The 17,689-nt window shown below is 43.8% G+C and overlaps 1 protein-coding gene across 6 annotated transcripts in view; it reads right to left on the bottom strand.

The window, feature by feature from the left end:
• CNKSR2 (connector enhancer of kinase suppressor of Ras 2) overlaps positions 1-17,689 on the bottom strand; it is a 318,427-nt gene that overhangs the window by 262,578 nt on the left and 38,160 nt on the right. The window contains exon 1 of one of the 6 annotated variants that reach the window (XM_081947979.1): positions 15,960-16,226. The exons of the other annotated variants lie outside the window; for them this stretch is intronic. Within the exon in view, the coding sequence (XP_081804105.1) occupies positions 15,960-15,975 (16 nt within the window). The 5' untranslated portion in view covers positions 15,976-16,226. Of the gene's footprint in view, positions 1-15,959; positions 16,227-17,689 lie in introns of those variants that run through there. 6 annotated transcript variants of the gene reach the window in all.

Below are 17,689 nucleotides of genomic sequence, written 5' to 3'. Positions count from 1 at the left end.
AGCTGACTCACAAGCTCACAAGCCGGCATTGGGTCTCTCCAGCTGGCTCCACCTCTCCGCCTCCGCCTCTCCAGCGCCTCTCCAACACACCCGTTTACGACCGACAGATCACCCTGGAGACCGACTCAGGTCGCGATGGAAAGCCAGGGTGGTCGCCCACTGGCTCTGGCCCTCAAAGACAGCAAAGAGGGCCAGGCGACACCCCCACCTCCAAAACGAGCCCCGCGGTCCATGCAGAACTCAAAGGCAGCCCGCCATTGCCCCGGAAGCCGGAAGTGGGAAAAGGAACAGGACCTAGCTATTTGCTCCATGGCACAGGACCTAGCTATTTGCGGGATCGTATCCTGCCCCACAAATCCCTTCGGCCGATTCGCTCTCACAGGGAGGGACTCCTCCGGGTGCCATCCACTAGGCAATGCCAGCGGGCGACGCCCAGGAGTAGGGCCTTCTCTGTGATGGGCCCGACCCTCTGGAATGACCTCCCCCCGGATATCAGAACTACCACCGACCTCCGCTCCTTCCATAAGAAGCTTAAAACCCACCTGTTCAATTTAGCTGGCCTGGCCTAATACCAATTTTAGTCCCTCAAGTCTGTATTTTTAAATTTTTAGGGGTATGCGTTTTAGTTGATTTTAACTTTTATTATTCTGTACAGTTGAATTTAGGATTAATTCGCTTTTAAGGGAATATATTTAAGGGTATTTATCTTGTGTACCTGTTTTTAATGAGATGCCTGTACACCGCCCCGAGTCCCTTCGGGGAGAGGGGGCGGTGTATAAATTTTGAAAAATAAATAAAATAAATAAATAAATAAATAAATAAATAAATAAAGCAGTGCCCATCTCACTGCGAAAGCCTCCTTTTCCCATGCGGCCCATCGTCTCTCTGTGTCTGTGAGCTTGTGGGAGGTGTAGGCGCAGGGTTGTAAGCTTCCTTGATTGTTACTTTGGAGTAGCACCGCTCTCACTGCCACATTGCTGGCGTCTGCCTGGATCACAAAAGGTTGCTCGGGGTCAGGATGCTTCAGCACTGGCTCCTTTGCAAACATTTCTTTTAGTGTCTCGAACGCCTCTTGGCAGTTTAGGTCCCATGGTAGGGATTGTCCCGGATGAGGTTTCGTTCCTGGGCTCCCTGTCTTCAGGAGGTCTGTCAGGGGTTTGGCAATCTTCGCAAAGGAGGGGATGAATTGCCTGTAGAAGTTCGTGAACCCTAGGAAGCTTTGGAGCTATCTGCGGGTGCAAGGGGGATGCCACCTTAGGACGGCTTGCACTTTCGCTGGGTCCATTTCTATTCCCTCATTTGACACTCGGTAACCCATGCATGGTGGAATTTGCATTTTGATACCTTGACGTACAGGTTGGCTGCCAGAAGTTTCTCCAGTACTTGGCGGACCAGGGGTACATGGTCGTCCATTGTCTCTGTGTAGATAAGGATGTCATCTAGGATCTACCTAGATCTACCTCATCTAGAGGACCCCCTTGTAGAGGTGCTCGTGCAACACCTCGTTTATTAACTGCATGAATACCGCTAGGGCCCCCTGCAGTCCAAAAGGCATCACTTTGAATTGAAAGCTCCCTAGGGGGCAGTTGAATGCTGTTTTCCACTCATCTCCCTCTCTGATTCGTACTCGGTAGTATGCTTCTCTGAGGTCTAGTTTGGTGAAGACTTTTCCCTTGGCCAGATGAGATAGCATATCCTTCATGAGGGGGAGGGGGTATAGCTTGTGTACGCACACCCCGTTTATCCCTCAAAAGTCCACGCACAGCCTCATGGTGCCATCTTTTTTTTGTTTGAAGAGGACTGGTGCTGCGACCCGTGGCTTGGCTGGCTCAATGAACCCCCTTGCTAGGTTTTTGTCCATGTATTTGCACATCTCTTACATTTCCTGGGGCGTCATGGCGTACAGTTTGGGCTTGGGTAGTTTTGCCCCGTGGATGATTTCGATAGCACAGTCTGTCTCCTGGTGGGGAGGCAGAACATTGCACTCGGCCTCGCTGAATACTTCTGCGAGGTCCTGATATTCTATCGGAATCAGTTCGGCCTCTTGGGTTTTGTCGGATGTGGTTGCCAATTGTTCTCGTGGGCTCTCTTGGGGGGGGGGGCTCCAGCATGGGTGGTGTTTTTGCTTGCTAGTGTGGGAGGGCTTTGGGGCCCCTTGATATCCTAAGTCTGCGGGTACCCCCCTGCCACCAGATAGTAGGTCCCCACTTGTCTAGCCAGGAAAGTCCCAGTATGAATGCGTCTGTCATTTTGGGGGCTATTATGAATCCGCTAGCTCTAGCCTCACTGGTTCAGTCAGGTGGGTGGCATAGGCTCCTCTCATTATGGACCCGTCGACCTGCTCGAACCGGATCGGGTGGACCAGTCTTTTTGCTCTGATCCCACGTTTCAGGACTGTGGTTAGGTTGATCAAGCACCTTGTGCAGCCTGAGTCTATTAGGGCTTGAAAATCCCCCTGATTTCCTGTTTTTGGAGCTGTGAGGCGTATTGTAAAAAAGAAAGGGTGAATTGATTCACTCACCATTGGGTCATTTTCTCCCTCGTTCTCGTTGTCATATGATTCGGGTGACTGGTTGTTGTTGGCTGGGGTTCCATCACTTTTGTCTGAGGGGGAAGGGGGCTTTGCAGCCTGGCGGGCTTTCCTGGACGTGTTGGTGGTCCGTTTGGGCCCTCATTCTGGTCGTGCCCTGGGCGGTGGTTTTGGCCTTGGTTTTGGGTCTGGGGTTGGTCATGCAGCTGCCATGTGGCCCTCTCCCCTCATCTGTAGCATTTCAGTGGACTTTGAAGGAGGGCTGGTCTCAGAGCCTGCTGTGGTGCTGGGTGGTTTCAGGTCGGTTTGACCTCTGTCTTATGTGTCCAGTTGCTTTGTCATGTCGTTGGTGCGCAGCCCGCTGTCGACTTTTGTTGCCACTCAGAACCAGTCAGAGAGTTGATTTGGGTTGTCACAGTATGCAGTTACCTAGGCAATTTGCTTGTCCAGGCTTGTTCTGAAAAATGCACCATCAGCCACTCTGGTATGGGGGTAGCCTTCCTATGACCCTCCTAAATTCACGGATGTGCTCTTTGATGGGGCGGCCCCTCTGCTTTAAGTTGCTGTTAATCTTCCACATATGGGTCTGCCTCCAACTCCTCAAATCTGGCCTCTAGCAGTTGCAGGAAGTCATCTATGTCTTGCAGTTGGGGGGCTCTCCTCTTGTGGAGGGCTGCTAGCCATTCCCTTGCTTCTCCCTCTAGACCCTGTGCGATGGTATTCACCATGGCTTTGGAGGGATGGGTAGAGGTGCTCATAGTGTTCTAGGTGGATATCAGCTGAATCAAGGAATAGGGCTAGATGGTCTCTGAGTCTCTGTCAAACTTTCCCCTGAATTGGGGTGGGTTGTTCATCCCTACTCCTCCAACCTCCTGTTGGCCTCTGTATGCTTGCACCTGATATGGCTGGACATCTTCTTCACCCCTAGTTCGTAAAGAGGGAGGGGGTTGCCTGCTCTTGGCAACCTGACTGCTGCATAGGAGAGGCACTGGTTGCAGTTTCAGTCTCCTTCTCCTTCTATCAGGTGGGGGAGGGGTGCTGCGCTCCAGTCTGCATCTCCTCCCTTCAACAGGATCAGATGTCCCTTCCCTCTCTTTTGGGCGGCATGATGGCCCCTGATCATGAAGGGTGGCTCGGTAAAAATCCTCCCTCTGTTGCTCTTTTGCACTCCCTCGGGATTCCATCTCGGGCTTTGGGAGCCTGGCTTGTTTCCAGTCCAACCTTCAGTCCACCCTTGCCAGCTTACTTGAGACCCTTCCCTGTATCTGGGGACTAGGACAAGGGAATTTCCACCAGTACTTATCTTCTCTTGCTTCTGCTTTTGCGAAAGGCATCACTTCTTGGCATTGCCGCATAACTCCAGCAGCAATCAATCTCCTGTTGCCGGATTTTCCCTCCAAGCAGCCCAAACATTGGGGGAGTGCTCAGAGAGCCCGGGCTTCAGGAAACCCGGATTTTTTTTTAAAAAGTCAGTTTTGGCTCTCTGTGAAGTTCCCAGAAGATGACCTAATTAATTTACGAGCCTCGAGACAAAGTTCAAAAGAAATCCAATCACTTATTAGGATCGACATTCTGGCGTGGACTCCTGTGGAGCCAAAACTGCTTTCGCTTAATTGCGTTTGAACTTTACCCCTGTATCCCCTCCCTTCTGCCCTGCGTCATAACTCATATTCTCCAACTAGGCTGTAGACATGAGATCCAACTCCGGCCGAAGGCATCCATGGAATTTCCCCTTCCATGCCAGCCTGATACTAGTCATGGCAACGGTTTAGAAGTTGACACACTGGGCCTTATCTAACAAAATGAAATTCCTATGTATGGAAAAGTAAAGTCTTACCCTTAGGCAAGAAAAACCAGAAGTGTACATGCACACGCACATCCACATACTGTGTATGTGTGTGTATATATGTGTGTGTGTGTGTGTATCTGTGTGTGTGTATCTGTGTGTATTTCATTTTGTTAGATAGGGCCCAGTGTTCAAGTCTGTCAAGATTCTTCTGAATCTTGGTGGACTATAAATACTATTGACTGACTGAAGGGAAAAGTGGAAAGAAAAATATTATTTTGAGAATGTGAGAAAAAGATTTGGGGTTTAGCATGACATCTTGGAATTTTGGAGTATTAAAGACTGGGGACACAGTGGGCTTATATATTACAAATACTATGTAATTGATTGAAGACAGGACAGTATAAAAGACATTCCCAAGGATAAATATTCTTCCTTTTTCCTTTTTTCTCTTTGATTCTCTCCATAAAGAATGGCCTATGTGGCATTGCACAAGCGCATGAGCGAACTGCTAATAAAATAAATTGAACCCCCACCACTGATATCTATCTCTATCTCTCTATCTATGCTGAATACCGGTACTCCACTATGAAACTATGTGATCAGGCTTGATAAATCGACACTTACAGCTTGAAAATTAACGAGTAGTTGCGATTGGCCTCTCCTCTTCCATTCTCTCCCCTCCTATCTCCTTCTCACCCTCATGCTGACCCTGCAGAATCCTCTCCTATACTATCCCCTTCTCTCCCTTAGGCTTGCACCACAGAAGCCTCTCCTATCCTATTCCCCTTCTCTCCCTCAGGCTCCTCACAAAACTCCCATCCTGCAGGCCAGATGACTCATGTGCTGGCCACCCCCATGTCCAAATGGCAGTTGGAACAGAGTCATTTTCAGGTTGGGAGGGGGAGTAGAAGATCTAACTGCTTAGCATTAGAGCATGTTAATAATAATATAAGAAATACTAATGCTGTGATGGTCGTTTCAAAAAATCCTTTCTAAGGGAAAAAATCAGGTACTGTGGAAAAACTTTTTAAAAAATATTAAAATGACAAATACAACCACCACAGTTACCAAAATTGGGGGGAGGGACAACTGCGACGATAGCACGTTCAGTGGAAAGCATGCTAGGAAGTGAGAAATCAGGTTCCACTATAAATCTACAGAGCATGCAATCAACTCTAATATCAATTCAGGAGACAATGATGAAGATGCAGGAGGTAATGACAAAAAATCATGAAGAACTTAAGAGTGGGGGAGGTGAAAGGAGAGATACGCAAACTAGATGATAACATTGGTACAATGCAGGAAAAGATAATACAAAATGAGCAAAAAATAAAAATAGTGGAAGCTAGAATGGAACAAACGGAAAGGAAACTAGATAAAACAGAAAGTAAAATGATGGCGGTAAACAAAGAAAAGGAAGAAGCCAATATAAATTTAGAGATAGAGAGATCAATGTTTTATCTTAGATTCCAAAATATAGTGAAAACTAAGGAGGAAGATCTTTCAAAGTTAATGGCGGAACTCCTGGCTGAAATTCTGTCAAAAAGCAAGCAAGAAGTGGAAAATGACTTGGGCAAAACATATAGGGTCCACACAAACTATGCACGCAGACACAAACTTCCAAGAGAGATACATGTAAGATTTACAAGAAAAAAGACAAGAGATGAAGTCTACAGCAAAGCAAGAGAAGAGTCTTTGGTCTGTAAGGAAAAAGAAAACATGACATTAAAGCAGATACCAAAATGGATAAGGGAACAAACTACCATTTCCTATTGACCCAACTGCTCAAATACAGAGCGATGTTTAGATGGCTTATCCCTGAGGGGATGCTAATAACCTGGCAGGAAAAAAAATTCCGTATTGACTCGCTGGAAAAGGAATTTTATAATCACTATATAATAGGAGAAGACGAACAAGATAGTAGAGAAGAAGCAGAAAATAAGAGTCAGGAAGAACAGACATCAGAGGAAAAACTTTCAGAGCAGGATATAAGGGACCGAAGAAAAACAGAATGGCAGAAGAGAGAAGAAACACAAACTGAGACAAGAACAAGGAAAGCACAAAACCAACATACAAATAAGATAGACGACGAAATAAAGATGATATCTTTGAACATCAATGGTATCAACTCACCAGCCAAGCGAAAACAAACATTAACAAGACTCAAAAGACAGAATATGGATATTGTCTGCCTACAGGAGATCCATATCAAAGAAAAATATGGTAATATTCTAGAATTCCCCAAATTAGGAAAGCTGCATCTGGTGTTAGCACAAAATAAGAAAAGAGGGATTGCGGCATACATAAAAGATTGGTTAAATTTGAGGAAATATTTAGTGATAGAGAAGGCACATTTTTAATGATGGAAATAACAACAAATCAAAAAAGAATTCTGCTGGTGACAATTTATGTTCCCAATATAAACCAAAAAGAATTCTATAATAAATTACACAAGAAAATAATTGAATCAGATTGAGAAAATGTCTGTATAATAGGCAATTTCAATGCTGTGGCAGACAAAAAAATAGATTATAGCCAGGATGGCAAACCTATGGCACACGGGCCACAGGTGGCATGCGGAGCCATTTGTCAGAGCACGTGAGGCGTTGCCCTGTCAGCTAGCCAGCACGGATGTGTGCACTGGCCAGCTGAGTTCAGCCTTTTTTAAAGCCATTTTTGCTCTCCCCAGACTCTAGAGGCTTTATAGAAGCCTGGGGAGGCAAAAAGAGCCTTCCCCCCTCCTGGAGGCCCTCCGGAGGGTTCAGGAGCTTCCCTGAAGCCTCCGGAGCACCAAAAAACACCCCTATGGGCAAACTGGAAGTTCAGTGGTGGACGTCCGTTTTGCTCGTAGGGTCAGTTTAATCCAGTGGTTCCCAAAGTGGGCGGTACTGCCTCTGGGGGGCAATGGGATTACTTAGGGGGGTGCTAAGAGGCAAGGGGGCAGCAGGGGGCCGCTACGAGGGTGAGGGTGAGGAAAAAAGATAATGTATTGTGTTGGCTGCAGAGGGCGTCACCCCTAGGTTGGTAGCTTCCCCTTAGCTAATTCTCAGATGGAAAGGAGAAACTTGCCAAGCAGAAGATGGACTGTTTAAAGCCCATTGATGCAGGCAGAAAGACGAAATTACCCAAACAAACCTGGAAATAGCTGCAGGTTTCCCTTTAAGCAACATCACCACCCTCCCCTCCAATCATTGCCTTCCTCCCAGAAGAGGGGCACACACCACTTCAATTGCCCGCCGCCCAACACCGCTGGCGTCTTAACCGAAAGGCTTGGCTTGTGAAAAGGGTTTTTTTAACGGTCGGTGGGTGGAGAGATCGTGCACAGTGTTGTTAGGGGGGGGGAAAAACCCATCAATTGAATTCTAGTTGAGTTTGAAAGAGAGCTCTTTGCCACTGGTTTAAAAAACGGTCACATATTTCGTGCCATCCTTTTCCTTTGCATAGAGATGCTGCTGGGTAAAAGTAACCGAGAGGAGGGGCGGATGAGCGGAAGTGCAGTCGCTCCCTTTTGGTAGTGTGGATTTGGGTTAGGCAGGTTTGGATTACCAGCAGGAAGGAGCTCGCATTGCAATCTTCCATTTCTAGTCTTGGAAATACGGTTGTTGTTAAACTCATGGGAGCTTTCTTCGATATAGGTATAGTATACTGTTCTGACCCCCCCTCTCGTATACCAAGTCACTCCGACACAAAGTCTCTTCAAGATGTTTATTTATATACAGGTTCAACCTTGGCAGCAATCCAGCCTGCCAAGGTCCAGATAGCACTTTGGGCAGCAATCCAGCAACCAAGATCCAGATAACCACCTTGGCAGCAGTCCAGCCTGCTGAAGTCCAGGGAACAGATTGGCAGCAATCCAGGTAAACACTTTGGCAGCAATCCAGTCTGCCAAGCTACGACACAGATCTGAGAGCGTCTCCAACTCTAATGATCAGTTGATTCCTGCAAAGGGCGTGTCCACAAGCAGCCCCTTTATAGTCTGGAGAGGAGTCTAATTATCAGCAGCTGAGAGCAATTACCTCCTGTAACTGCTCAATTGCTCCGTACGCCAGGTAGCATGCCAGTAACGAGCATCTAATAACTCACTGCTGATGTCTGACTCACTGTCCCGTGACTCCTCCCCACTGCTCCAAGGCAATGACATCAGGAGTCCCCTTCCTTTGGCTTTCACCACTACTCCATGCCTCAGGCGCCTCCTGGTGGCCAACCAGCCTCTCTGTGCCCTGCTCAGAGTTGGAACCCTGTCCAGGGTCCTCCACATCCTCCTGAGCCGACTCATAGGGACCCTCGCTGTCTGAGTCTGGTGGCAACTCCAATGGCTCCTGCTGGGCCACAACAGTATACTATATGTATATACTACTGTAGTATAGGTCAGGAGTCCCCAAACTTGGCAACTTTAAGACTTGTGGACTTCAACTCCCACAATTCTCCAGCCAGCATAGCTGGGAGTTGAAGTCCATAGCTGTCTGGAGAATTCTGGGAGTTGAAGTCCACAAGTCTTAAAGTTGCCAAGTTCAAAGACCTCTGGTATAGGTTCTCCTGCTTCAGCAGGGGGCTGGACCAGAAGACCTCCAAGGTCCCTTCCAGCTCATTTATTCTAAGTTTATAAAAACTCCACTAAATGCTGGTTGCGGGTGGATTTTCTTTTAGGATATGGGTTTAGTTTTTGAAATATCCCCATTCCCATCCTCTCTCCTTGCAGAATTACTGGTTTTGAATAGTTGGTTCAGTGAGCAGAAGTTTAGCCATTGAAACCACGTAAGCATTTAAAGGCAGAATGTTTGTGTCGTGCAAAATAATTGGCAATCTGAAGGAGATAATATTATATTGTATGCCTTTGTATGTGTGGATATGTGCACACATAAATTTTGCAGCAGGGTTAATAATGACCAGAGCACATCTTGGTTAGCATAGCCAATAAGAAACTTGGCCAATAATATTAAGGCAAGTATGAGCCATGGTTCATGTTCTGTCCATGGTTGCTTAAAAAATGACACCAGAGTTTCTTGCCATTTTTGGATGGAGACTGATGAAAACAGTAATACAAATCTTAAAATTGAGATTTTTTTTTAAAAAAAGGAAAAATAGATTGTACTTCAGTTTTGCTTAGATGTGTGATGTGAGTCAACTGTTTTTGATATTTAGACCACCAAATCTTAAAGACTATGCAGATGGTTTGGAAGGGGTTAGTAGCAAAGCAATATCAAAGTTGATATTGTGGAAATTAATGAAACTGAAAATTACAATGATGTTATTTTAGGGATGTGACTAGCTAAAGTTGTTTCTCTGACATTCTAAGACTTAGATGTCTGAGTGATATCAGGATCTTCTTTTGATGGAAATTCCAGATTGGGTGATAAATCCATTTTCAGAAGATGTGGTAGTGGAGGAACAACTCATAGAGCTGCAAAATGACATTGAGCTGAAGCCAAAGTTTAAGAAATTGTACCAAGAGTTTTGGTTACAGAAAGAAATTTCTGATCGCTATCCTGCACTATGGACAGTGGTTAAGAAGCTCCTTGTTGCATTTCCAACATCATATTTAGTGGAATGTGGCTTCAGTATGGTCATCCAACTTCTCTCCAAGCAAAGAAATCGACTCCAGATTACTGAACGTGGTGATTTAAGACTCCTGCTAAGTGACTTAAAACCAGACATTGGGAAACTGGTATCACTTCATCAAGCCCATCCATCACATTAAGAATTTACTGAACAGTGAAGTAGTTACTAAATTTGACTGAGCTAACTAAGTTACTAGTTACTAAGGTTCTTGATAAATGACTACCAGACTTTGAAAACCTGGTATCACTGGATCATGTTCAACAATTTCGTTGAATTAACATTAACTAAAAGATTTTTAAATTGGATTTTGAATAAATGTGCAAATAATTGTTGCAGTTTTGAATTTTACTGTTACTATCTTCCTTCCGTCGTGCAAACTGCCCAGTCACATGACCCCCCCAGCCATGCCCACCAAGCCATGCCCACAGAACCGGTAGTAAAAAAAATTGAATACCACCACTGGGTGGGGGGCACTGAGGATCAGTTTGTAGTACCAAGGGGGCAGTGGACTGAAAAAGTTTGGGAACCACTGGTTTAAGCCCTCCAGAGGCTTCAGGGATCTTCAGGAGGCTTCCCTGAAGCCTCCAGAAGACTAAAAACAACCCTACGAGCAAACCAGAAGTCATTTCCGGTTTGCTCGTAGGGCCGCTTTAAGCCCTCCGGAGGCTTCAGCGAAGCCTCCTGAAGGTCCCTGAAGTCTCTGGAGGGCCTCCAAGAGGCGGGGGGCTATTTTTGCCCTCCCCAAGCTCCTATAAAGCCTCTGGAGCCTAGGAAGGGCAAAAAAAGAATGCAAAAATGGGAGGAGCGCCTCTCATGCACGCATGCACACTGGGCAGGTCGCACCTTGCATTATGGGTGCGGCACACCCATGCACGACCACCTGCACTCCCCCACATGATGGCACACGGGCCAAAAAAGGTTCACCATTGCTGGATTATAGGAATACAAAGAAGAATAAAAAGAAAAGACGACAAGGAGAGGAGGAGCCAACGTCGCAACGAGATAAGACGAAAATAAAAAATTAAAAAACATTAAAAAGAAAAGATGACAACTACCAAGTACCTTCTTTGAAATGGTGCAAGAATTAAATTTAAGGGATGCATGGAGACAGATAAATGAAAAGAAAAGGCAGTACACTTTCTTTTCCCATCCACACAATTCATGGTCTCGAATAGATATGGCATGGATGAACCCAAAATTGATCAATAACATAGAAGATATGGAGATTTCGCCAAATACATGGGCAGACCACAATCCACTAATGGTAAAATGGAAAAGTCAGAGGAAAAAATTAAGATGGACGCTAAATCAGAGAATTGTAAAAGAAAAATCATATATACAAATGATGGATAAGGAATTAGATATTTTCTTCAAGGAAAACAAGAAAGATCAAACAACACTACAGTTCTTTAGTATAACCAAAGTTTTTTGCCCATACTATCATTGTTTCTTTCACTTGTTCATCTTCCATTTTAATACTTAATAAGTAACTATATAGTTTCTTTAATTAGTTTTCATCTGTCCCTAAAAGTATCTAATTGAGTGCTGTTGATTCTTTATAGAAACTCCATATCTTAACATCTTATATCTAGATTGTTTTTACAGATGTGGCCACCATGCTAGATCCACCCCTTGGTTTTGCAGTTCCTGCCTAGTTTTAAGTTTTCCTTCTCCAAAGCCGGCAGCTCTGCGGCCAGCTGCTTTGCGTTTTCCCTCTTTTTGGGAGGCTTGTGGGAGGATTCGGACGCTGAAGGTTCGGAATGGAGGCTTTTTGGCGAACAAGAGGAAAATGGGAAGGGGAATTTTCCTGTCTGTCATCCATTCCTCAAGCTTAGCCAGACTGAGGGAAGGATGGCAGGCAGGAAAATCCCCCTTCCCATTTTCCTCCCATTCACCAAAAAACCTTCATTTGAACGCTGAAGGTTCGGAATGAAGGCGACAGTGCATCCATGGCATGTCCAGCTCACCAAGTCTGGCCTGCTGCACCTCACAAAAAGCAAGACCGCCTCGAAAATAAGTCCAAGTGCTTATTTTCAAGCCTATAAGAAAATAACACTCAGTCTTATATTCTGAGAAACATGGTATGTAAATCTCAGAATCCATCCCTTCATCAAAAACAATAATTTGTCAATTACCCTGCTTTTGAAATATACCACATTAAAACATATCAAAATTATTCTGTCAAACATATTCTGATAAATAATTTGGATCATCTAGTATTATTTGTATCTTCACCTCCATAAACTCTATTTATATTTAGGCATAGATATGATATATAGTAAATGCTTAAACCAATTATATACAACAAAAACAAAACATTATAATCAAGATTATTTACAAGAGCATACCTCTTGTATGAATACATTTTATAAATGAACTGCTTTTATCTCCTTAGAAAAAAGATTTGTTTTGCAACTTTTTTCAGAGTGTTAGTATTCCTTAAACTTCAATGGAATATTGCACTTTTGTTTTGTCTAAAATAAATTCCAGTACTTGTCATTTTAGTGTGACAAAATGTATACAGTAACATAAAATAGTTAAGACAGCAGACACATATATTTATTGTAAAACTGAAATATTGGCAATCAGCTATTCCAAAATGAAATATGATGCAGAACCAAGTCCCTTCAAATCCTCTTTTTCTTAAGTACACAATAGGTTGCATTCCATCTCAAACAGGACTAAGTGAAATGAACATGTTTACATGTTCTTGGTCTTTTTAAATTAGTGCTGGTTTTCAATATTGCAATCTTTCTTCAACTGGAATAACACAGCAACAGAGAACTCTTGACTTCACCTATAACTGTCAAATATTTATTAAATTAGAGATTTAATAAATCTAAATTAAATAATAAAATCAAACTTTGTAATAGAGAAATGTGAACTATTTTTTATTTTAGAAAACAAATACATTACTTCTTGATTAATAGTGCATATTTCCAATGAATTCTTTGCTAACAAGATCAATTATGTTTGAGAATCTTTTAAATATTTTTATTACTGATTGTATTGAGAAAATAATGAAATAGTTTATACTGCAGATATCATAAAATCACAGCAAAATAGATGATGAAGAATGGAAGAAAAAAGGTGTACTTCAAACATTAAGGAATACTTACTACAACTGGCCTCAAAATATTAGTGGGTGGAATTTATGTTGTTCTTCTGAGAAACAGTTGTAAAATAATACTTCAGCCATAATATCAGCATCATTATTGCTGTAACTCCTGGTGACTTCATGAATTACAGTAATCCTTAGCTTACATTCATTAATTCAATGACTGTTCCAAGTTAAGTGGTATTGAAAAAAATGGACGTACAACTGATTTCATAGCTCAAATCACTGCAGCAGTCCTAAAGTCATCTGATCCTGATCTGGGCTCGGATGCCCAACTCATGATTTCAGCATTGTGGGGAGTAGCAATTATGTGATCACCATTTGCAACCTTCCCTGTCAGCTTTCCAAAAGCACAAACAATATCATGGAAGATTGCAAGTCATTCCAGCAAATCGCTCCTACTTACAGCAAACCACCTGCCGCCACAATATCCAGTTTCCACCCTACCTTCCAGGCCCTCCTGGGCCTCCCCCCACCCATACCTTGTCTGTGCTGAGCTTTGATAGGCCTGAAGCCTATTCCAGGCCTCCCAACAGACTGCTAGGATTGCTGTTATTAAGCAATATTGTCATATGACATTGCCATTTATGACCACATCACTTAGCAATAACTATCCTGACCACAATTATCATTGCAACTCAAGAACTACATGTAGTCCCTTCATTTTGCTTGTTAAGATTTTCAGCAGTGGTTTGCCATTGCTGTATTCCTAGGTCTAAGGGAGAGTGACTGTATTGTCACACTCACTCACGCACACACACACAAACACCACAGGTGTAAAGTCTTCCGAGCCTGAATTGGTATTCCCTAGCAATTCCCTGTGCCAACACCAGCTCAACACCAATGAGTTCCACACTGCTACTCAATTCCCAGGCTACTCAAATGAAGCCAACACTAGTCCTTAAGTCAAAGGCAAGTCTAGTCCACTGGCCAAAGGAAGTTTCCAAAGCAAAGGCTAGACAAGGCAAAGGAAACAGCTAAAGAGACACAATCCAAAGTTCAAGGCAAGGATACACAGCAAGAAAAGAAACATGTTCCCAGCATCATATCCATCTGTGTGCTATGCTAAATAGCCAACTTCTAGTGCAGTCCATCAAGAAGGGCTAGGCTGCCTCTTCACAAGTAATCTGGCTAACCTTCACTGTTCTTGCCTTTTTTCGGCCCTGCATGTTCTCAGATCAGGTGCAGAAAGCAGTTCCTCCCTCATTGCTGACTGGTTGCAGCTACATGTTTTCCCCACCTGAAGCCTCAGGGTTGTCCTGCTGCAGCTGTGCTTCATCTAAATCACTCTCAGATGGCTGCTTGGAGCTACTGACCAACTCCCCTCCTGATATGCCTGGAACTGATTAATCTTCTGAGCTGAGATCTGGAGAGATATTTGGGGGAATGTCCAGGGGAGTCTTCACACTGACTGGCCCAAAGTCAGCCAGCAGGCTTCGTGTCTAAGGTAGGACTAGAATTCACCATCTCTCAATTTCTAAACTGATAACCACTACATCAAATAAGGTCTCTTTGATATGACTTTCCTTTAGCAAAATATAGCTAAATAATTCATAAGATGCATATTTTTAATAATTAAATTCAAAAATTTAAGAAATAAAAAATAATCTTTTTTCCCTAAGAACATTAATACCTGCCACATGATTCACAACATTTTAGGAAGGACAGTCCATTCAAAGTCCTATATTAATATCATTTCCACCTGTAATCAACATTTATCTTCATAATCATAATGTTAATGTGTATATGTTATACCTCATGTTAAGTTCCTTTCCTTTATCTCCAGAATACAATTATAGAACCATTTAGGAGTAATATACTAACATTCAAATAATTTGAACAAGACAAGCATCAGCTGAAGAACTATTTCAGTGACAAGTTGTTCTCTGGGTTCATACTCTTGGCTCAACCAAAGAATGAAAGAACCATTTCATATCTAATAAAGGAGAATATACGTAGTTCAGGGTTGACATGAGGGGTTCTTGGTGCTCTCTGAGCTTGCTTGTTTTCATTTCTTATCTCTTATACTTTTAAGCAGCTTGTGACAAATCATGCACATGGAAGAATCTAAAAATATTAGCATTTCTTTTCAGATACCCCATGCTCTAAGGGCACAATCATCTAAATGCAGAAAACATTCCACTGGGCTCTAAATCAATTTATTTTAAGTATTAATAAAAAGAAACACCTTTGTTCAATATATAACTGAAATGGTCGCTGGTTTTACCAAAACTATGGTTACTATTCAATCTTTTGGTCACTTCCAGGTCTTTGTGATCCTATGATCATTACTGTATGACTTAGCAACAGCTTCTGGCATTCTCATAACCTTATGCTTATATTTTCAATATTGATACTTGTCTTTAATCTTCCTTTAGTCTGTTTCAATTGCCTTTTTTTTCTACAATCTGGGCCTTTTCCATGATATTATCCAATCAAAACACCTAAGTGTTTGTTTTATTATTCGTACCTCCAATGTGCAGTTATCCATAAATAATCAGCTATAACTCACAATGGCTAGGTAGATGCAACATATTTAGTCAACATCAAATAGAGTATTTGCAGTACAGTAAAGTTTTACAGTAATGTGTTTTAATTAGGTGTTTAGTCTGATTAGTAACTCCAGGTATTGTATTATTTTTATTGTATTAATTATGGATTTATTGTATATATATTGTATGAATCTAGTGATACAACATCTAAAACCTATTATGATTTATACAACAAATTATGATTAAAAACTATGGCTTGGCTTACGATAACAATCCAATCAACTTATATATAGTAATGTTCATTGTTCTTCGTGATTACTTAACTAACGTTCAACAATAGATTCAGGACAAAGGAAACACTCTGTCTCTGTCTCTCTTTGCCTCTCTCTCGCCTCTCTCTCTCCCTCCCTCCCTCCCTTTCTCTCTCTCTCTCTCACACACACACACAATAAAAAAAAATCCCCTTCTCACCCTTAATGGGAAGCATGTGTCTTCCTCAATTGTGGGTCCTGGGAGTTTGAGGGTTCTGCGCAGTATCTTAGATATTTCCTAGCATTGTGTTCTTTTGAACATGAGCTCTGATATCATTCCTGGGATTTGTTGGAGCCATTCTCCCAGCTTTGGAGCCACAGCCCTGAATGCTCCACTGGGACCACTTTACCCTTTACTTTCCATATCCTATCAATGCCCCTCCTTCAGGCCCTGATACTTCTTCTGTTTCTCTGGGTTTTAACCATGACTGTGGCTTTGATACTCACTAAACCCTGTCCATTGTTGTGGTCCTCCGGCGGCTTGCAGAGCTCGCAGCAGAGTCAGACAGTAAGGAGGTTGGGGAGGAATATGGGCCAGTCCTGGAGTCTGGGAATGGTTCGGATGAGGGCTCTACATCGGAGACAGAGAGGGGCCAGGGCCATCTGGGAGTTATGTGCTGCCTTCAGAGCCTCCAGAGTCGGACAGCAGCGAGGCAGAGGAACAGGCTTGCTCTGTTCCCAGTGTGCACATGCACAGAGCTGCTAGAGGGCAAGAACAGTTAAAACAGAAGGGATGACTCAGGAGTAAGGTTTGGCAGTCATTGACCCCCTCCCATAGGACATAAAGGAGGCACAAAGGCACATAAGCCTTTGCAGGAAGCAACTTGGTTCATGCTGGTCAGTTTACCTTCTGAAACTCCATTTGGACTCTTTGCTCTGTGTGGCCTTGCCAAGCTAATTGCTAATTAAATCTTTGGCAGTGTTTTAGAAGAAGATAAAGGTGGGTGCTTATCAGACTTATTTATTTATTTATTTATTTCTTGGATTTCTAGACCGCCCCCTCTCCCAAGAAGGGACTCGGGGCGGTGTACAGTCAATGCAGATAAAAATACAATCATAAAACACTTAAATACATTTGGATGGAGGAGATAGGCTGTACAAGAAATAAATATATTCTAAAACCCTAAAAAACATCCCCAATTAAAAACCCAAACCCCATTAAAATAAATCCCCGGGAGATAAAACTAAGAGAGTGCCAGGCCAGCTGATTGAAATAGGTGAGTCTTTAACTTTTGACGGAAGGAACGGAGGTCGGTGGTAGTTCGAATGTCGGGGGGGAGGTCATTCCAGAGGGTTGGGCCCATCACAGAGAAGGACCTACTCCTAGGTGTCGCCCGCTGGCATTGCCTAGCGGACGGCACCAGGAGCAGTCCCTCCCTGTGTGAGCGGATAGGTCGCAGGGACGTGTGTGGTAGGATGCGATCCTGCAGATAACTAGGTCCTATGCCATGGAGCGCTTTAAAGATGGTAATCAATACCTTGAAACGCACCCGAAAGGCCACAGGTAGCCAGTGCAGCTCGCGCAGGAGAGGTGTTACGTGGGAGTAACGTGTACTCCCCATGATAACCCACGGGGCTGCGTTCTGAACTAGCTGCAGTCTCCGGATGCATCCCAAGGGAAGCCCCATGTAGAGGGCATTGCAGTAGTCGAGGCGAGACGTCACCAGCGCATGAGTGACCGTGCGCAGGGCACTCCGGTCCAGTAGGGAGCGCAATTGGCGCACCAGGCGAACCTGGTGGAACGCCCCCCTTGCCACGGCTGCCACATGGTCCTCCATTGACAGCCGGGCATCAAGGAGGACTCCCAAATTGCGCGCCCGCTCCACAGGGGACAGTTGTTCGCCCCCTATGGCCAGCGATGGTGTCAGCTGGCTGAACCGAGGTGCCGGT

Source organism: Natrix helvetica (genome assembly GCF_964273705.1).
Source record: "Natrix helvetica genome assembly, chromosome: 3".
Classification (NCBI taxonomy): Eukaryota; Metazoa; Chordata; class Lepidosauria; order Squamata; family Natricidae; genus Natrix; species Natrix helvetica.
Note: the sequence above shows the minus strand (reverse complement) of the source record. Positions and strands in the feature narration are given on the sequence as shown.